The 18,978-nt window shown below is 42.2% G+C and overlaps 1 protein-coding gene across 1 annotated transcript in view; it reads right to left on the bottom strand.

Annotated features, from left to right (window-relative positions):
- Window positions 1-18,978, bottom strand: part of LOC140143025 (lymphocyte antigen 75-like) — an 80,285-nt gene that overhangs the window by 28,327 nt on the left and 32,980 nt on the right. Inside the window, exons 25-26 of the mRNA XM_072165056.1 lie at window positions 18,362-18,467; window positions 17,260-17,504 (exon numbers count right to left, since the gene is read on the bottom strand). Coding sequence (XP_072021157.1) covers window positions 17,260-17,504; window positions 18,362-18,467 — 351 coding nt within the window. The remainder of the gene's footprint in view (window positions 1-17,259; window positions 17,505-18,361; window positions 18,468-18,978) is intronic.

Below are 18,978 nucleotides of genomic sequence, written 5' to 3'. Positions count from 1 at the left end.
GGATTTTCCATCAACCATCCCAAAGATTCCAAGGTTACCGTTCGAGTAAAGCGGGCGCTTCCGGTGGCATAGTTTGCGATCAGCCGAACGATAGAAAATCCTGGTCCGAGGCAAATCACGCCGCTGTTATGAATTGGATCAAGAAGCTGTCGAATGAGGTGGCTCCCAAATTTGGACTCTCGCGTTACAATGAACAAACCTTAGCGTTGTTTAACCGGTTCAGAAGAGGCCCGAGATGCGGATTAATCAATCGTCGGCCGAAGGAGTTGTGTGTATTTGGGGTAGACGTAGTCCGAGCCTACACCCACTTCATTCGAAACATTAAGACAATTCCGGTGTTCTCCACGTTTGATCGCCTCGACCTTCAGCCATCCAAGGACATTCGCGATGAGGTGTTTTACCTGGTGCGTGTTGGCGAGCCTGACTTGATCCTCTTCCCGCAGAATGAAGACCTTGTGCCTGGATCAGTCCTGCGATACGCCGATTCTTGCGGTATTCAGTATACGGTCCTAGGACGCCTAGTACCTCACGGGTTATTGAGGTTGATCCCGCTTAGCGTAATTGACGAAATGTACCAGAGTGATCTTCAAGACGAAGATAAAAAAAACGTAGCCAATCTCGGTACGGTCTGACGGCTAAGAAAAAACAACAAGGCGGCATTTGGTCAGTTGTTCCAAGATGAAGAAGAAGCGAAGCGTCACGGAGAAGATCGTTTAAATATCGAGATTGCTCCGGATCTTCATCTCGTTATCGACCAATCCATTCGCGAACTTTCGGAAGGATGTCGAGCGGTTGCCGCTCTCATTCTCAACGGCATGAGGGTTCTCCTCCACAAGATCGTGTCTGCGTTGGGAGGCTCCGTGGTTGGTGTGAGAACGGTCTGCGTGTTTACGACTCTGGCGAAAGAAGACGTGAGGCAAAGATTAACCCCGTGGTTTACTTTTGGCAGCCGGAGTGGTAACCTGAGATTTGTCGAAGACCCGCTTCTACCGGAAGGAGAACTCAAGATCGTCAAAGAACCAAGCGCTCTACCTCGAACAACCCACCCCTCAGACTCGGATTCTTATGAAGGATGAATACGACGACGACGAAGCCAAAAGAATAATCGAACATCGGACCGAGACTGTGTTTGACGAGGACGAGGAGTGCGAAATTGAATGCCCTTGCGAAGGAACTCCGGAACCCCTGCTGGTTACTGGCAAATACCCGCGATGTGGCACAAGCAGACTAGCCCTGCATTGGGGGAACGAAAGAGACGACATGCTGGTTGTATGTCCCACTAATGTTTTGTGTGACTCCGTTTTGCAACAAGGTTACACCGCCATAACCATGCACAAACTATTGGGTCGAGACCGAGGGATTCTGAGGAAAAAACTACACCAAGTTTGATGTGTCAAAATACAACATTGTCCTGTTTGAAGAGATCTACTTTTACCCTGTCTTTCAGCTTGAGTGGCTTCGCAATTTTATGATTTCCAATCCGGACAAAATCTTCATCGCTAACGGTGACCCAGCTCAGAACGAACCAGTGGGTCAAATACTCAGTGTTGACTTTGATGCTTACTATGATCAAATAATGCGGCAGATATTTCCTCGAAGACTCGATCTTCAAATTCCAAAACGGTACGATCTGAAAGATCGTAAAAAAGAATGACGAGGCTTTACTGACGAACTGCTTCGGGAGCGAGATGATTCGCTTGCTATTGCTAAGAAATACCTCCCAGTTGTCCCATGGACCACGTTGCCATCGCTCGCTGCGAAGGCCCTCACGCTGCCTTTACCAGCTAATCGGTCGACCGAGTGAACCGTTGGGCTCAGTTCAAATTGAACGACACCCTCGAATGGCGAGTTGGAGATCTAGCCGTTGGGAAAACCTGGAAGAAGATTGGCACGCATAAGATCACCTCCAATTCGGAATACAAAGTCACGGCAATTACTCAAAGTCAGATGACCGTGAAGGGACGTGACGGAGTCCTTAGAACTGTGAAAAAGATCAAGCGCCCAAACTCTTCAAGAGACCCTGGTGCAGAACTGGTCACTCCGTTCAAGGTCAGACTGTTGGTGACAAACTTTACATTCACGATTCTGACAGCCGTTTTGCTACCGCGAGATGGATACTGAACGGCCATTACTAGATGCAAAACTTTGAATATTGTCTTGGTCGTGTTTCAGAACCCGTGCTATATGGCATCGAAGACAATTCAGCAGAGGATATCCAATCATAAGATAGTGGACAAAAGGAAGGGCAGAGCGTTTAATGCGAAAGATTACGTTATCGAATGCTGGGCTCGGGGAAAAGTTAAGGCGAGGGCTACAGCTGCGCCGTGTGTCTCGAACCGCTAGACCTCGACTGGAGCATCGACAGAATTGACAATTCCCCGAGCTCATTTCAAAGACAACTGCCAGATCTCGTGTCGCAGTTGTCAAAACGCATCGGGTCATCGTTAAAGATAAAGAAAATGGAGTCGATACTTTTGCTACCAAAAGAAAACCACAGCCTCGCAGCAGATGACCAAGCGTGCGATTAAACCAAAAGAATACGCCCCACCGGCGGACCTCCAGGCACCTACCAAGGCGGCCTAGGATTCTTCGAGGACATAGCCAGAGTGACCCGCGGCCACAAGAGTATCCGGACCGTGATTAGCGCAAACTCTAGGTTCGTGTACGCCGAGCCTCTCAAGAAAAAATCCGACACACCGACGCCATGCGGCGATCATTAATAACGCCAAGTCCAGAGAGTCGATCAAAACCCTATGGACCGATCCGGGAACGGAATTTACCTCGAAAAAATTTCAGGATCTGATGAAGGCCTCCAACATTCAACATCAATTCTCTGGCGCTAAAAATCACGCCCCTCTTGGCGAATCGATCGTTTCCATCTCACGCCGCACAATATTTGAACGCTGGTTTCTCCACACCGAAAAAACAATTGGGTCGACTCTTTACCCCAACTCATCGAATCGTACAACAAGCGTGTTCACAGCGCCATAGGAATAGCCCCAGCCAACACAACCCCGATCACATTGAGCAAGTTCGTCTAGAAGACAAGGCAAGAGCGATGAGAGTTGCCAATCGCGTGGATAAACTTAATCTAACTCCTGGCACCGACGTTAGACACATCGTTAACAGAGTAGGTTTCACGAAAGGCAGTGCGCCAAAATGGTCTTCGACCGTGCACGAAATTCAAGAGAGTGGTGTTGATAGGTTCAAAATCAAAGGTCTGCAAGGAACGCATAAGGATTACGAACTTCAGGCCATTTCACCGCTGACCGGTCGGACCAGGCGAAGCGAAGCATGCAGAGCACGAGGAGTCGAGAAAAAGAAAGACAAACCCAACGAGTGGAACGAAGGATCCACCGCGAAGGCATTGAACTGCGCGTGCTCCGTCACCAAGACGGCTCAGACCCGTAAAAAATAAATCGGATAAAAATTTGATTTAAGAAAAATCCCGCTAATAAAAAAAATAAAAACAGTTTAAGAAAATCCTAATTAATAAAAAAGCGAACAAAATGGCAAAACAATCAAGCATAGCGAAGCAAGAATTTGAAAAATTGTATGAAGAGCAAAAATTGCCAGATATTTTGAAATGGGTTGAACTAGAAGAATGTGGAATTTATGAAGTTACCAAGTTTGAGTTTATAGAGACTAGAATCGGAAAATCCGGTGTCATCACCCTTAGTGATAACAACCGGGTTTGGAGTCCTTCACTTCTAACCAAAACGCTAGAAAACTTGGTCCTAGATAAATTCTCCACTCTTCATGTTAAACCCACGGGTCTAAAAATGAGTAAAACGTCGGAGAACATGTACCACAGTTTTGAACTTGTAGTGAAAGAGTTGGAATATGATGAAGACTCAGACTAGTCGTACAGTCTACTATAACCAACAAAAAATCTCTTTTAGACATTCAGTCTAAAGGAGATTTTTTATTGTTACAAAAATGAAGTGTACGAGTAAATACAAGCGCTGTTTTTGCAAATTGTGTAAAAAGAAAACTCGCCTTCGAAAACAGAACAAAAAACTGATTTGTCTATACGGTACTGAATTTAATCAGTTGTTTAAAGAACCAGCATGAAAGTGCAAAGCCTACCAAAATGTAAAAATTGCAACTCAGAATACATAGTAGACGATGTGTGTTATGATTGTGGTTTAGAAAATGACACGTCTCTTAACGAGAACTCACCCCGAGTTAACATCGACCAAATTCAACAACCGAAAAAATACTGCGAAACCAAGACCTACCAGTTTGAAGAATACATCGAAATCTATCTAGGAAATGTTACGAGTACTTCTGAGATTTTGATCGACGAGTTTGTTACAAAAATGAAGTGTACGAGTAAATATAAGCGCTGTTTTTGCAAATTGTGTAAAAAGAAAACTCGCAACTCGAAAACAGAACAAAAAACCGATTTGTCTATACGGTACTGAATTTAATCAGTTGTTTAAAGAACCAGCATGAAAGTGCAAAGCCTGCCAAAATATAACTCAAAATACAGTGGAAATGTTACAGTACTTCTGAGATTTTGATCGACGAGTTTGTTAAAAAAATTAAAAAAATAAAAAATGTTCGAGTCCCTGAGTAAAAAGACTTGTTAAAAGTCTTTAGATCAGACCCAAAAGCCGTTCACAAGATTTACTACGAAATTACGGGTAATTTTCCGTTGATTTTTGTCACGATCGCATTAATTTGTTATGCGATCTTGATAATATACTGAAAATTTATTTACAAAATAAACCCAAGAGAAATAATTTTAACATCCACTACACTCTTTTTTATCTACTCAAACGAAGAAATTATCCCGTAACTCTCGATGATTTTCCAGAGATTAGAGGCTCAGCTCCCACCCAAATACTTTTATCTAAAGTATTTGATAGCAACCACACCGGTTCCGAGCAATCCCAGTCCGAGCAAAACTAATTCCCCGTTCTGGATCGCTTTTGTTTGATCTTCGTCGAGATACTCTCCATCATAAAGTTGTGGTTGGTGGAAAAGAATCCATCAAAATTCCCGTTAAATTATAATACTGTCTCATCAGCGTCATCGACGTCCAAAAGGTTCTTTCCGCGTGACCCTGTTTTTTAATTGATCGTTGATATAATCTATTCTTGAAAGACGCGCGAGATTCCAAGAATCTCGGTCGTTCTGAAGTTTTTCGAGAGCGAGCTCGTGTTTTTTGCGTTCTTTCGAACTGAGAGAGTTGAACAGATAATTGCTTCCTGAAAATGCCAAAGCGTTAAACACGGCTCCGATTAACATTGCCATTTTCTCTTTATTTTAAAATTAAAAAAATGAATGTTTTGCAGTCGCGGTTATAATTTCAGGAAGTGGTTGAAAAAATCACTAATAAGCCATAAAATAGTCGTACCAATTCATACATTGTTCGGTTTTATATTTCAAAAAGACGTCTCTTTTTCCCGTATGGAAAAATAAAACAGCGGACTCTTCTTTTACTTCTGACGGTACGGCTACGATGTATAGAGCCAACCAATTATAACAACAAATTTCTTCCTCTCCATCAGGAGTATCGGCCCAAATAAGAGGATCTACCTTTAATCGGTCACCATTGGCGAGGAAGTGAATTCGGTTTCAACATCGATCTTGGTAACTTTGTAATCTTTGTTCAACTCTAGATCTTCAATTTTCAAAAGTGCCATCCTTTTATTATTAATAAAAAAAAAAACCATCTTAGCACAAATAGTGTTAAGAGGGTTTTAATATACCTACCTTGACAGAATGTTTTCCTTGGACTAAGCCATAATTTGATCGGAAGAATTCCTTGATTCACGAGCCAATCTCTGAGCATCGTAGCCGAAAGACGCTCAAAGTCAACTTTCCAATATCCTCCGCATCAAGCTGCGAGAGATTAGCCGGCTTCATTTTTAGGAACTTTTTCATAACGAACGAAAGTTAGCCCATATACCGAGACTTATCGTTGTTGCGTGATACGCGCCGTTTCACGATCATTTTTACGTTTGGATTGGTTTCTGCTATCTTCTTTATTGTAACTAAAAATCATCGAAAGGATCGACTTTTGGTTGATGATCGACCACTGTGGTCACGGTGGGTGGGCTTTTAGTCGCACCGTTTAAGGTAGAATACCCATATGCCACTATCCCTCCAACGCACGCACGACCGCTCCTCCAACAAGAACTGGACTTGACAACCAGTTTGACACGGTTGATTTTCTGAAGGTGTGTACGACGTTTGTCTATGGTGGACGGGTTCTCCGTGTTGTTTCCGCTGCTTCATAGGCTTTTAATTTTGCTAATTTTTCTCTGTTTTTACGGCTAATGCCTTTCCAGCGGCAACCCTCTTTGGGTCTTTGACTTTTGCTTGACTCACTTTTGCTATCACCTTTGCCGGCTTCGAGATGTTGCTGTCGCTGTTGACACTTCCACCTTGGACGGAACGTTTACTGATTTGGTTTCTTGATCACTCATCTTTTATTATTAGAAAAAAATCTGAGCAGCACCTGAGCAGCACCTGAGCAAATTTGCTCAAGTATCTGAGAAGTATCTGAGCAGCACCTGAGCAGCACCTGAGCAAATTTGCTCAAGTATCTGAGCAGCACCTGAGCAAATTTGCTCAAGTATCTGAGCAGCACCTGAGCAGCACCTGAGCAAATTTGCTCAAGTATCTGAGCAGCACCTGAGCAGCACCTGAGCAAATTTGCTCAAGTATCTGAGAAGTATCTGAGCAGCACCTGAGCAGCACCTGAGCAAATTTGCTCAAGTATCTGAGAAGTATCTGAGCAGCACCTGAGCAGCACCTGAGCAAATTTGCTCAAGTATCTGAGAAGTATCTGAGCAGCACCTGAGCAGCACCTGAGCAAATTTGCTCAAGTACCATGGGAATCAACCAAAAAAAAAATTCAAGAGGAATAAATACTTCCTCTTGATTTTTTAGTTTCCAGGATCTCAATCAATCACATCAATACTTGGGGAGTCGTCTACTGTGCACTTCGCTTCTGGTGGAAAGTCAACTTTGTTAACACCGTTGCTAGTTAACAGAATAGCCTCCAACGGAGCTAGCATATGTCCAAAACTATGATACAGCCCACAGGTCCATTTGTTTAAAGCTAAATCAATAAAGGGTCCTTCGTTCAGAGACTCTTCCAGAGCATCGCGATCGGTAATCGCTAAATTTTTTGGAAGGAAGAGTCCGACCAAATTTACGTAAGCGGTAACGAAGTGCTTTTTTCATTGATCTGGTTACTATCCCACCCATGTGAGCCTCTTAGCTGGCGTAGAGTCTCATTAGGCTCTTTTGATCAAGCCTATCGATCTCAGCGGAGGTGATGCTCTTTCCCAAATACTCTTTGCTTTTTCCTGCCTCTGCTACGCCTATCAACCGTCCCGCAGCTGTTCCGTTTAGCCAAACTTCCTCACAGGTTCCTCCCGTGTAGCCGTACCGTCTAAGGTAGACATTCCGCCTATGGTGGGCAAAACGTCCACGGTCATCGCCTCGTTAACTATATCTTCAATTTCAGTCATGATTTTCTTTATCTTACGGCTAAGATTGCAAAATCACGCCAGCAAGCATTTTTTTTTTTTATCTGTACTCAAATCCTCTGGGTGGATGTAGAAATAGATTTAATTTGAATATTGATTTTTTTCTAGTTTTTCATTCAATGCCTCCCTCTTTTCTTTGGGAACTACTTTGTTCTCCTTCATGATGGTGACGAAATCATCTTCATCTTTGCAATAGAAGGTAGACAGCCATTTGACCTGTCTTCTAATGGTTTTGGGAACTGCTACGTAAGCTTGAGTGAGCATCCAAAGAGAGCAGTTATCGTGTCTGCCGGAACAAGCGAGTTTTGTTAGAACGCTTCTTTTTTGTCGATTCCTTCTTCGGCTATGCTATCGTCGATCAGAAACAGAACCTGGGAGTCATCCATTTTTCCGATAGTTTCCCAAAATACCTTGATCGCTAATTGAAATTGATCGTCTTTGTTAGGAAACCATTCTTCCGGATCGATCATAAATACTTGGTAGGGATTATCGAAGATCCACTGCCTACTGCGGTAAGTCAATTATTAACCCAGTTCGGACAGATGATCACTATGTAGCGAAAAAATCCGCGATATTCGCTTTTCTAATAGATTTAAAACATGCTCGGTTTTGCGGACATGGTTTCGCCTGAGATTATCGCCGAGTGCGCGTGTTTTGGAAACATCTTTTATTCTACCATAGGCAGAATGTCTAGTAGTTCACACTCTGCAATTTTCCGGCTTCGATATTCACCCGTGCATCCTGTATGTAGTACACGTAAGCGTTCAACGCTCCTACCGTCTCGGCTTCTTTTTCGATCTCGATCTGAATACTCTGACTAGCTCCTTCAATTTTCCTACCAGATCCATGCAACGTGTCATCATCCGTGGTTCTCATGTCTAACCAGAGACCATACTTGGTCGTGAGATAATCTCGCCTCTTCACATCAGCCAATCCGCTTCCTTGATTACGTGTGGAACGGTTCTGAATTTTCCATCCGCGAAGTGCTTTTGAATTTCTTTGAAGTGATGGTGAGACAGCATCCCAGAGGAGTACAGCTGATTTGGAACACCGTCGGCGTTGTTGAAACTTTCTTGATCTTTGGGTTGTAGAACTTTTCGGTATCTCGAGCGTAATTGGCTCCTCCTCCATCCGCAGCTGGGTCTACGAAGAGAATCAGAATACCTTTCATGGACTTTGCTCGCGGTGCTAGAGCGATATTCCAGACGGTGTCTGACTTGTTAAGCGACTCTTTGCTGTGTCTGATGACTCTGTCGCATATAACGACGCTTTTTCCATTCACCCTGTTCCTAAGAGTCATCGCTAGCTCAGGATCATTGACTACATCAAACTCAAGGGTAATATCTGAGATGGAATAGCTGGCTGCTGTATCCGTGGACACCACGACTTTTCCGTAATTGTTGAACGTCAGCTCGTAACTCAGCCTGTCCTTCATCTCGTACTGAAAATATGGATTATGAGAATTCAGCATCTCAAAGTCTAGAGGGATACAAAACATGTTGTCGCCGAAGGACTTCCCTTCGGCGACATCCTTGGCATCTGTACCTTTGTCACCAGCGTCGATTCTTATTTTTCGACCTGCCGCAGACTGGATACCCTGATCAGAGGCGTTCTCTCTTTCCTCGCTCGTCTTCCAGAGATCTTGGTAGCATAGGAAAATATCAGCATCGTTCAGAGTGAAGATACTCTGCCCTTCCAATTTAACCTCAATTTTTGACACTATCGCTCTTCCGAGATTATTTACGATAGTCCTGTTAAGATCTTGATTTCCACCAGAGGCGGAATTTAGAGCAATCTTGAACCAAAGTAAACTCGTTCCAGGGTATATTACGTCATCTTTTCCAAGACCAGGAAATCTCACCGTAAGAATTCGGTTTGGTCGATGGTACTCGGAACGCATGTATTCCGAATACTCACGTCTATCACCTTTAACTCCTCGCGCTTTGCGAAGTTGTCGGTATGGGTTCAATTTGTATCCGTATTCAGTCGACATCTTTTATTTATACGTAAAATAAAAACCAAAAGATGGGAGATTTTAATCCTGGAGAAGACATTCGGATGGATGACTTCAAAGAATATGAAGCTACGGTCAGAGATACCACGGGAGCAGCTGGTGGTACACCGGCTGAGACTGATTTTGGAGGTGGACAGATTGAAACAGAGGTTAAGGTGTACTCCCAGAGACGTAGAGGAAGCGTCGAATGGGAAAATCATCTCACTGAAGATGACATCAACAGCGTGGCGAGTTTAGAACGCCGACTCCAAGATCTTCGCGACGATGCTATTCAAAGAGGAATTCCAGAGGTTCCAGAGTACATTGAAACACAGAGAGATATTAACACAAAACTTTCCACGTGTTGGAAAGAGTATGTCGAGAATCAAAGGCAAAAATTCTCTCTCGACGACGCTACGAGAGAAGGGATACGTTTCGCAATGGCACAACATGGTCGCTTGAGCGTGATACTATTTTTTGTCAAATACTGAAAAAGGCAAAAAAGTAAGACTTACCAAAGAAGGAAGTCGCGAAAATTTCTAGCTTTTAGCTATATTAAAAAACTATATGGAGATGGAGCTGCGCCGTTTTTACGAGAAACGCTGGGAGTTAAGGATTTTGCAAGCTCTAGTGAAAAAACGCAACAACTAGCCAAACAGGTTGAAAGTAGTATCAGTCAAGCAATCAATACCCCCACTGGGCCTTCCACCCAGGGTGGAGCACGTAAAAATCCGTTTGCAAAATCGGTTCAACAATCAGATGAATTGGGTGAACAGTTAGTTAGGGATCCCATTGCAAACCAAGAGGAAATCAGTAATTTTTGAATGAAGAAGGACAACTAAAAAAGCTGTCCGGCGTTTACAACCATCTTGTCGAAAGAAGGGGTGAAAAAGTCACCGAACTAAAAACTTGAAATCCAAAGGTGATCGTTCAGTTAGTTTCGTTAATCCAACATACGAAGGTGAGGAAGAAGAACCTCTATTACCAGTAAGCGAAGAAGACGCTGAAAGAGCTAGAGAACTGGAAACAGAAATTGAGGATTTTGACAAAGCTATTGCTGACCAAGACATCAAGGTCAAAAATTCGTTTCATCGTTATAGATTCTATCAAAATTTTATCGATAGCGATGGCTCTTTGCGTGAACAAGTTAGCACGTTATTTCGACGAGAGGGGGTTACTATTGTATCAATCATAACCGCAATTGGTATGACAATTGCTACCGTTGTTGAGGGAATACTCATAGCAACCAAATCAGCAATTTCAGCCGTCACTCCCGCACCTAAGCCTGTACCTCCAAAACCAAAGCCTCCAGGACCAGCCCCGGGTCCAGGACCAAAGCCACCAGAGCCTCCAAAGCCAAAAACGTGGACCGATTGGATTAAGGATCAGCTCAAAAAATAGCTAATCTCCTTTTGAAACTTGGAGACAAAGCTTTGATCGCACTTCCAGGGATCATCGGGCTGTTGTGAATTTCTGTCTCAAAGCTGCGGGTCTGTTGCTGGATTTCTAGCTGATCACATATGGACATTAGCTTTAGGTGTTGGAATTTTGTTGTACACTACAGTTATGGAATTTGTCAAAAGAAGTAAAAAAATCTTATTACTAGAATTTAGTGAGAAGGCTTTTTGCGTGTATCCAACTTTTTTTAAACCCAGAAGAATAAAAAAATTGCAGCGGCTGCCAAAAATAGAGAAAGCTTTTTTTCATCATGCGTTAGTAGAAGGTCTTCAGTTAAGGGCGGACTTTCAACCTCCTCTACCATAAGTGAACTTTCAACCCCTTCAGCCAAAGATGGACTTTTAACCGTTTCAAACAACGGACTTTCCTCAGGAGCACTGTCTTCAACATTCGGTCGAGAGTCGGTGTTTACGTCTGAGTTTAGCCCTATCTGCATGTCATCCGTGGCGATTTGGTTGAAATTGTTGTATCCGTTCACGGATCCCACGAGATTTCCATGTTGCTCGGGAGCAAGTAAAGTCCGTGAGCCACGACAAAATCCAGTTTGCTTTGAGCGTACTGAAGAGTTCTCTGGTATCTGTCGATCGAGTCCGGAAAATCCACGACCGAGTTGATCACATCCTCGACGTTTGCTAGAAATTGTTTTTGAGCGTCGAGCGCCTTGCCGGAACGCAGGATGCTGGATCTGGCTTGAGCTTGGGATCCGAGAATTGCCCACGTGTAAGTTCGGATGCTGTCGTTGATCCTCGACACCCCGGCTCTCGTGAATCCTTTCGACGAATCTAGAACAAAACTTCCGATGGCAGCCATGGCGTCACCCTTACGAATGGATCTGTCCGTTAAACCCGGATCGTGATCAAAAAATTGTTCAAGATACGCGATAGTAGCCGTTGAATCATCCGCTCCGGTAAAGGCACCATCAGAATCTTGGTCTACTTTCCAATTCATCGATTTATGATATTCCCTACCACGTGTAACGACGGACCAATGTTTCGAGACTATAAACTGATACTTGTAAAAAACTTTATTAAAAAAGTAAATACCCATACCGTTAGAAGGGTCGTATTTTTGTCTCCAGTTGTCGCTAGGGCTAACTCCAAATTCGTTGCATATTCTTTCGTAAGCGTGGGTGTCGATCCCGTTGTTCAAAGGATTGAAGAATTCCACCGAGGGTAGTGGACAGGTCATTTCCGACAGGATTCTTCTGATCTGATAATATGCGTGAAATCTAAACACGGATCGAATCATCGGATCTTTGTGACTGAGAAGTTCTTTGGACACCCGCATCCTGACGTGGCGCACCAGACCGCGAAGTTCAGCTGGTTTTGCCAAAATTGCATCTGGTTGGAGAGCCAGTCATCGTACACCTCTTTTTCCGTGACTCTCGGAAGTTTGTACTTTTGCCACAAACTTGGAAATCTTACGTAAAATTTTCCTTTTTGCTGACTTGAATTTCTTGATTTACAAGACTGAAACCAAGCGTCGGTTCGAATACTCCTCCGGTTCTCATTTTATTGAAAGATAAAAGAAAAAATGTTTGTCACAATTACGGCACCGGCAAAGGAAAACCTTATCGCCCGTTGCAAAGTATAGACAATAACGGTAAAAACTTAAAAATTGGAATCAAAAGGATCTCGGGTCGAGTAGGTTGGTTCAACGTCGAAGAGGAACTAGAGTGGAGGTACACTCAAGGAGGGCAGGGACCTGAAGAAGCGATAAAAATAAGCCCGGGGCTGTATAATTTTGACCTGCTCGTGAAAGAATTCACGAGTCAAATCGATGGTTTCGAATTCGAAGTCGACAAACGCGATGGGAAACTCAACATGACAATCCCGAGCAGTATCAGATTTGGTTTCGGACCGCGTTCGAGAAATGTTCGGATTGGACGATGAAGGGTGGCTAGCGGATGGTGAATACACGGAGATCGTGCGATAGAATTTTACCTCGAAGAATTCTCGTATACCTGAATCAGCTGTCAACCACGGACAATCTCAAAAACAACGACGACGTTCTGCAGGGAGGTCGAGTTCTTGGGTCTATCGATCTCACAAACGCGCGTTCGGAGAATACTTCGCTTGCCGTTTCGACCTACAAAAGCCGAGTTTAAAAAAACTACAAACCGGAACCATCCACGAGCTCGACTTCAACTTCAAAGTAGAATGGAAAAATTCTTCGAGAAAGCTCGATAATCACGATCAACCGCTGGATTTGGAATTTGAAATCCGATAAAATAAAAGAAAGAATGTCTATCCGGGACCAACGATCAAAAAAAATCAACGTCAATAGCTGGCGAAGATGTTGATCTTTCGCGCACGTCAAAAAAACTGGAGCGCGAATGACCGGAAGGATTAACATGGGAGGAAAAAAAATAACGGGGTTGACGAATCCAACCGACCCTCAAGATGCAGCTACGATGGGTTCCGTGACCAGCCTACCCTCATGGTTAAGCGGCCGAAAAGTTTCGAAGGATGGCGACTCGATGACCGGCGAACTCGCTATGAGCGGCAATAGAGTCACGGGTCTCGGAACTCCCACGGACAACGAGGACGCGGTGACAAAAGAATACGTAGACCTGCAAATTGGACACGAGCACGATACCAGCTTGCATGTTTTGGGGAGATTCATGGTATGGATGAACGAAGACGGAACGCACTATGTTTCGATCCGAAGAGAAAGAAACATCGACTTGGAGAGAGACAAGTTGATCGAAATTAAAAAGCGGAATGAACAACACTTTCAACGCTAGGCCTATGCAAATTGGCATCACTGCTGGGTTTACTGAATTTGCGAATCCCGAAAAAGATTTGACCCCATGCGACTCACTAGACCTTTAGAAATTTTTTTCAACAACCCACATTTTATTGTTCAGCCTTGGAACCTCTCTTTTTCGGTAAAATCGAGTGAACCATGAACGCCCCAGCAAAGCGCTTGTTCTTTGACGTTTCAGTCTAATGTGAATTTCTTCATGTACCTAAATATTACTTGGACCGACGACTCGATATCGTTCAAAGTGTTAAATAACGCGCGGCAAACCCTCTTTTCCGCATCCGTTCAAACGGACACTACTATTATGCATCATGTCTCGATCGAGTACGTTGAAAATAAGCTTTGCTTTTGGATCAACGGAGTTTCAGCAGATGTCTACAGAACTCAAGCCCTGGTAAGTCTCCTTGGAATCAACATGAATTTTGAGCAACTGGGAATACTTAGCTTCTACGAAAAAATTTAACCAAGCAAGAAATCATACAGCATTTCGTTGAAAACCACGTTTTAAACTTTACGGATGATGAAGTTCTAATTGACTAATTAAATAAAAGGATGAAAAACCTACAGCACATAAATATACCCTGATCTTCCACAAGGAGAGGATCAGGAGTTCAATTTCGACTAAGTAAGATATCCGAAATCCGCGACTCCCTCGAAAAGGAAGTTGACCAAAGAGATCAACTAAGGAGAAAATACAAAACAGTTTGGAATGTGTTTTACAACACGGCTCAAGTAGCAGGACTCGTCGCAGTTGGAAGCGGAACGGGAGCTGTCGGAACTCTAGCTACGGGGGTTGGAGCGTTCGTAAGCATTCCTCTCGGAGGAATAGCAATTTTTGGAGGTGTTCTTAGTGGAGCATGCGTGGCTCTCGGAAAAGCAACGATGAAGAAGGTCGAAAAGCACGAAAGTGTCAAAAGAACCGCAGAGTCCAGTTTGAACACGGTGAATGATCTGGTGTCTAGAGCTCTTGAAGATGGGGTTGTGAGCAATGAGGATTTCCATCACATTCTGCGGGAATGGAAAACTACCGAGGTCACAAGGCTGGAATCAAGCACAGAACCAGAGCGGATCTAATTGAACTTACTGCTGATAAAGAACGTGAAATTCGCACAGAGGCAGAACAGGCTGGACTGGAAAGAGGAAAAAAAAGAAGCTTTGGAGAGTCTCCAAGTACATTGAATCCGTAGAAAATAAAAAATCCGAAATCAAACTTGTTTTGTATAACTAAAAATAAAATGGATCTTCCAAATCTGACGGATGACAACTGGGTTGAGAACCTAAAAGCGTCACGGAGAGTATCGGAAAGAAATGTGGGATGATGAAGGAAAACCATGCGGCGTTTGGAGATGGTACTATGACGAGGAAAAAACAAAAATGAAGGCTGAGATGGTGTTTGATGATAATTATCCCACGTACATGACGTGTTGGTACAAAAACGGATTAGTAAAAGCTGAAGGTAGATACAAAGACGGCGCACCTAGAGAACCGTGGGAATTTTGTGCTGGATGGGATCCTTTAGTTACTGGATACGCCGCATTTGTAGTAACCTACTTGATTACAACCATTTTAAACTGGGTGTGGTAAACTACAACAAAAAACCTCTTGTGATTATTAATCACAAGAGGTTTTTTTTATTTTTGCACGACCTACTCATTCCGTCTTTTTAGCATCGTTGTAGGCTTTCAAAATTTTTGTCATACGCTTGACTTCCATCCTAATTCTTCTCTCGGGAGAATCCAAAAGAGCTTCGTGAGAATCCAAAATGCTACGATCATCTTTATTTTAATAAAAAAATGGCAGATTCGATTTATTTTGAGCTCGCTGATGATGAAATATTCCAAAAACTGGAAGACTCGTCCAAAGGAGATTTTTATATGTGGAATGGTACTAGTCTCAAAAACCTGTTTGTTGCTGCTAGCGGTTACAACGGAAACAAAGTAAGAATCCAGGCAATCAACCTTTTGATGTGTTACATTGGGTGGTATAAGGATAGATACAGGATGAGATTGTGTTTAAGACCACCTTGGATTTTTCCTGAAAGGACAGAGGAGTACGAGGTATTGAAAAAGACTCTTGAGTTTGTTACCAATGAACCACCGATTGAAAAAAAAGATATGACTATGTTAAAAAATTATCAAGACAAATTTGGTCTTGTGGATAATTTTTGTGAAATAATATATTAAAAGTAAAAATCAAAAAATTTTTGATAATACAAAACGTGGTCAAAAATTGGTGGCGCCCCAGTAAATAATTTTTGGAAAAATTATTTTAATTTTTTTTGAGGATTTTTGAATTTTGAGATGCAGGGGAAAAAATTCCCCTGCATTTTTTTTTTTTTGGATAAATTAAAATGCAGGGGGAATTTTTCAGTGTATTTTGGATTGGGGTGAATTAAAAATGCAAGGATGTTTTTCTGTGTAATCCTGTGTACACAGCATTTCTGTGTAATCCTGTGTAAATTGTTTTTCTGTGTAATCCTGTGTAAATTATTGTTCTGTGTAATCCTGTGTAAATTATTGTTCTGTGTAATCCTGTGTAAATTGTTTTTCTGTGTAATCCTGTGTTGTTGTTTTTTCTGTGTAATCCTGTGTTGTTATTTTTTCTGTGTAATCCTGTGTAAATTATTGTTCTGTGTAATCCTGTGTAAATTGTTTTTCTGTGTAATTCTGTGTAAATTGTTTTTCTGTGTAATTCTGTGTAAATTATTTTTTTGTGTAATCCTGTGTTAATTGTTTTTCTGTGTAATCCTGTGTTGTTATTTTTTTTCTGTGTAATCTTGTGTAAATTATTGTTCTGTGTAATCCTGTGTAAATTGTTTTTCTGTGTAATCTTTGTGTAATTTTTTTTTGTGGAATTTTCCCCTGTATTTGCCCTGAAAAAAGTGGAGCCAGGGGTAGGGGAGGAGGATTGAATCCCTTTCAACAATGAAAACAAGCTAAAGAGTGTCTAATGTCAGTTTAGTCATAAGGGATCAATAATTTCTCTGTTGATATTAGCAATAATCTACAGAATAAAATGGCAATGTTTGGTTGTTTCATCAAAAAATGAAATCACCCAAGTTCCAAGCATGTCAAATTTTACGCGCTCACACGTGTTCATGCTTCTGTTAACTTTGCGTGTACGCTACAGCAAAAGTGTGGATTCATCACAGATTAACAACGGTTGGCTCATTACAAAGGTATCTGAAGAGTTGTTGAAATACAAATTGAATGATAGCACAGATTTTCTTGCATACACATGTAGTACAGTAGATGTGTACATAACCAAAACATCCTTTTTAAATTGCACATTCAGTTCTAGCAAATGAGCTATTCCAGTCTGACTCTCCTGTAAGCTAATGTTGGCAACATCATAGTTTTGATAGGGAGGGAGGGGTGAGCTTAGTAACAAATATTCAGTAGGACTTCATCTATCATTTGTTTTGTTCCCTAACCTCCTGTAACACATTCATTCCTAATCAATCCCCAACTTCACACTTAAAACATTCACTCCAGCAACACAGGATAAACCTTTCACCCTGGCAACTCTTACCTCATCACGTTTTAGCCCGAGCCACATAGACTCCAATCTGTTATTATACAACACAGTCTTGACAAAGGCCTCTTGATACGGATCTGTGACGGAGGCTAACTGTGAGCTCTCTGCTTCGCAGGTTTCCTTGGCCATATCATACGTCATAGGTCGGGTGTCGATGCGGAAACAGGAATCAAAGTAAGACTGGTATCCCTCTTTACCGCAGTTTGATATTACATCTGGGTTGCCAGGGAGATTGGGATCTGAGAGAAAAATAGAAGATGAAAATAATGAAAACAATTCATTAAATATCACTTGTGGTTGAGTCTTATCCTCATCAGAATCTCTCCTACAAAGTTGTCTATATATCATATCACTTACATAAAAGCTACAATTAATTTAAATTAGTCCAGACTCTTGATCTACATGAATGGATTCTTAACATGTGTTGCAGAATTAATGCCAAAGCCAAATTCAAAAATAGTAGTTTCTTATTTTTTCTATGAATTTCTTAAATTTCTTAATAAAAGGTACAAATCAGTGAAGAAGACAGTACCCTTTCAAATGTCTTGGAAACAATCTCATTTCCAAATTACATCTTTCTATGCTATATTAAAGCTGTGCCCCACACACCCTTACATGTTTTCATTGACAAATGTGGACCCAATGAACTGCATACATACTTAACAGCATAACCATGGACCTCTATGCATTGACATTTCACTATTGAAAGTGTGGACTTTTGTGGTAAGATATGGTATTTAACCACCTAGTGGCGTATCATCATATGGGGGGGGGGGGGGGCACCGACCCAGATTGGGGGCCCCAGGGCTGGATGGGGGGGGGGGCACAAGCCATTTTACAGCAATTTTCCTATGGGATCTTCTAAATTTTCAAATCGATTGAGGGGCACGTGCCCCCAACCCCCACCCATGTGCCCCTATGACGCTACACCACTGTAAGTTATGAATGATTTTGAGACTTACAAAGCTTCATAAAGTTGAGTGAAATGGACCCTGTATTACCCATTACTCTCAACTTGAGATGAGGTAGACTATAGAAGCAAATACATCACAGTGCAATGGCATCTGTTTATCATCAGTGTTAAAGTCATGCTTACCTGGACTGCTCTGGCATAGGAAGGCATTAGCATGATCACATGACACATCATCCCAGTTGCCTGGATCCATAGGATCATTGACCATCTTTACACAGTAACCAGTACCCTGCAAAACAGTAACAAAATCCTTCATTACATCCTATTCATTTTCTATTCTTTTGATGTTATTTTTACAAAGGATAGCAATTACCAGTTCCAAATCATCAATTTCTTAATTGACCCTTCTAGATGCTGGTGAGACAGTTTGAAGTACAGTAAAAACTTGATAGTTAGCATGTGCATACTATCGAGCGCTTTTGAAACATGCAAACATGAAGAGCCCCATCCACAAAAGTGTATAGGGTTTTGATCAAATCATCGATACACATAGTTATCTACGAAAAAGTAAACCTGCAAATTTGTGTCTCAACCCCATTAGCTCATAGCGGCAGAGTTTGGTACCATTTTATGTTTTCAAAAGCGCTAGATAGTAAGCACAAATGCTAACTATCAAGTTTTTATGGTAGTCTGGGAAAAACAGCCTACTCTTTCTGAAACTTACTGCTATCATATGAATGTGGAAAGAAGTAAAGAAGTGTGACCCTATGTACAATAGACTTCATGGACCAGAGGAAAGT

The sequence above is a fragment of the Amphiura filiformis genome, chromosome 20 (assembly GCF_039555335.1).
Source record: "Amphiura filiformis chromosome 20, Afil_fr2py, whole genome shotgun sequence".
Classification (NCBI taxonomy): domain Eukaryota; kingdom Metazoa; phylum Echinodermata; class Ophiuroidea; order Amphilepidida; family Amphiuridae; genus Amphiura; species Amphiura filiformis.
This window is presented reverse-complemented; position numbering and strand designations above follow the sequence as displayed.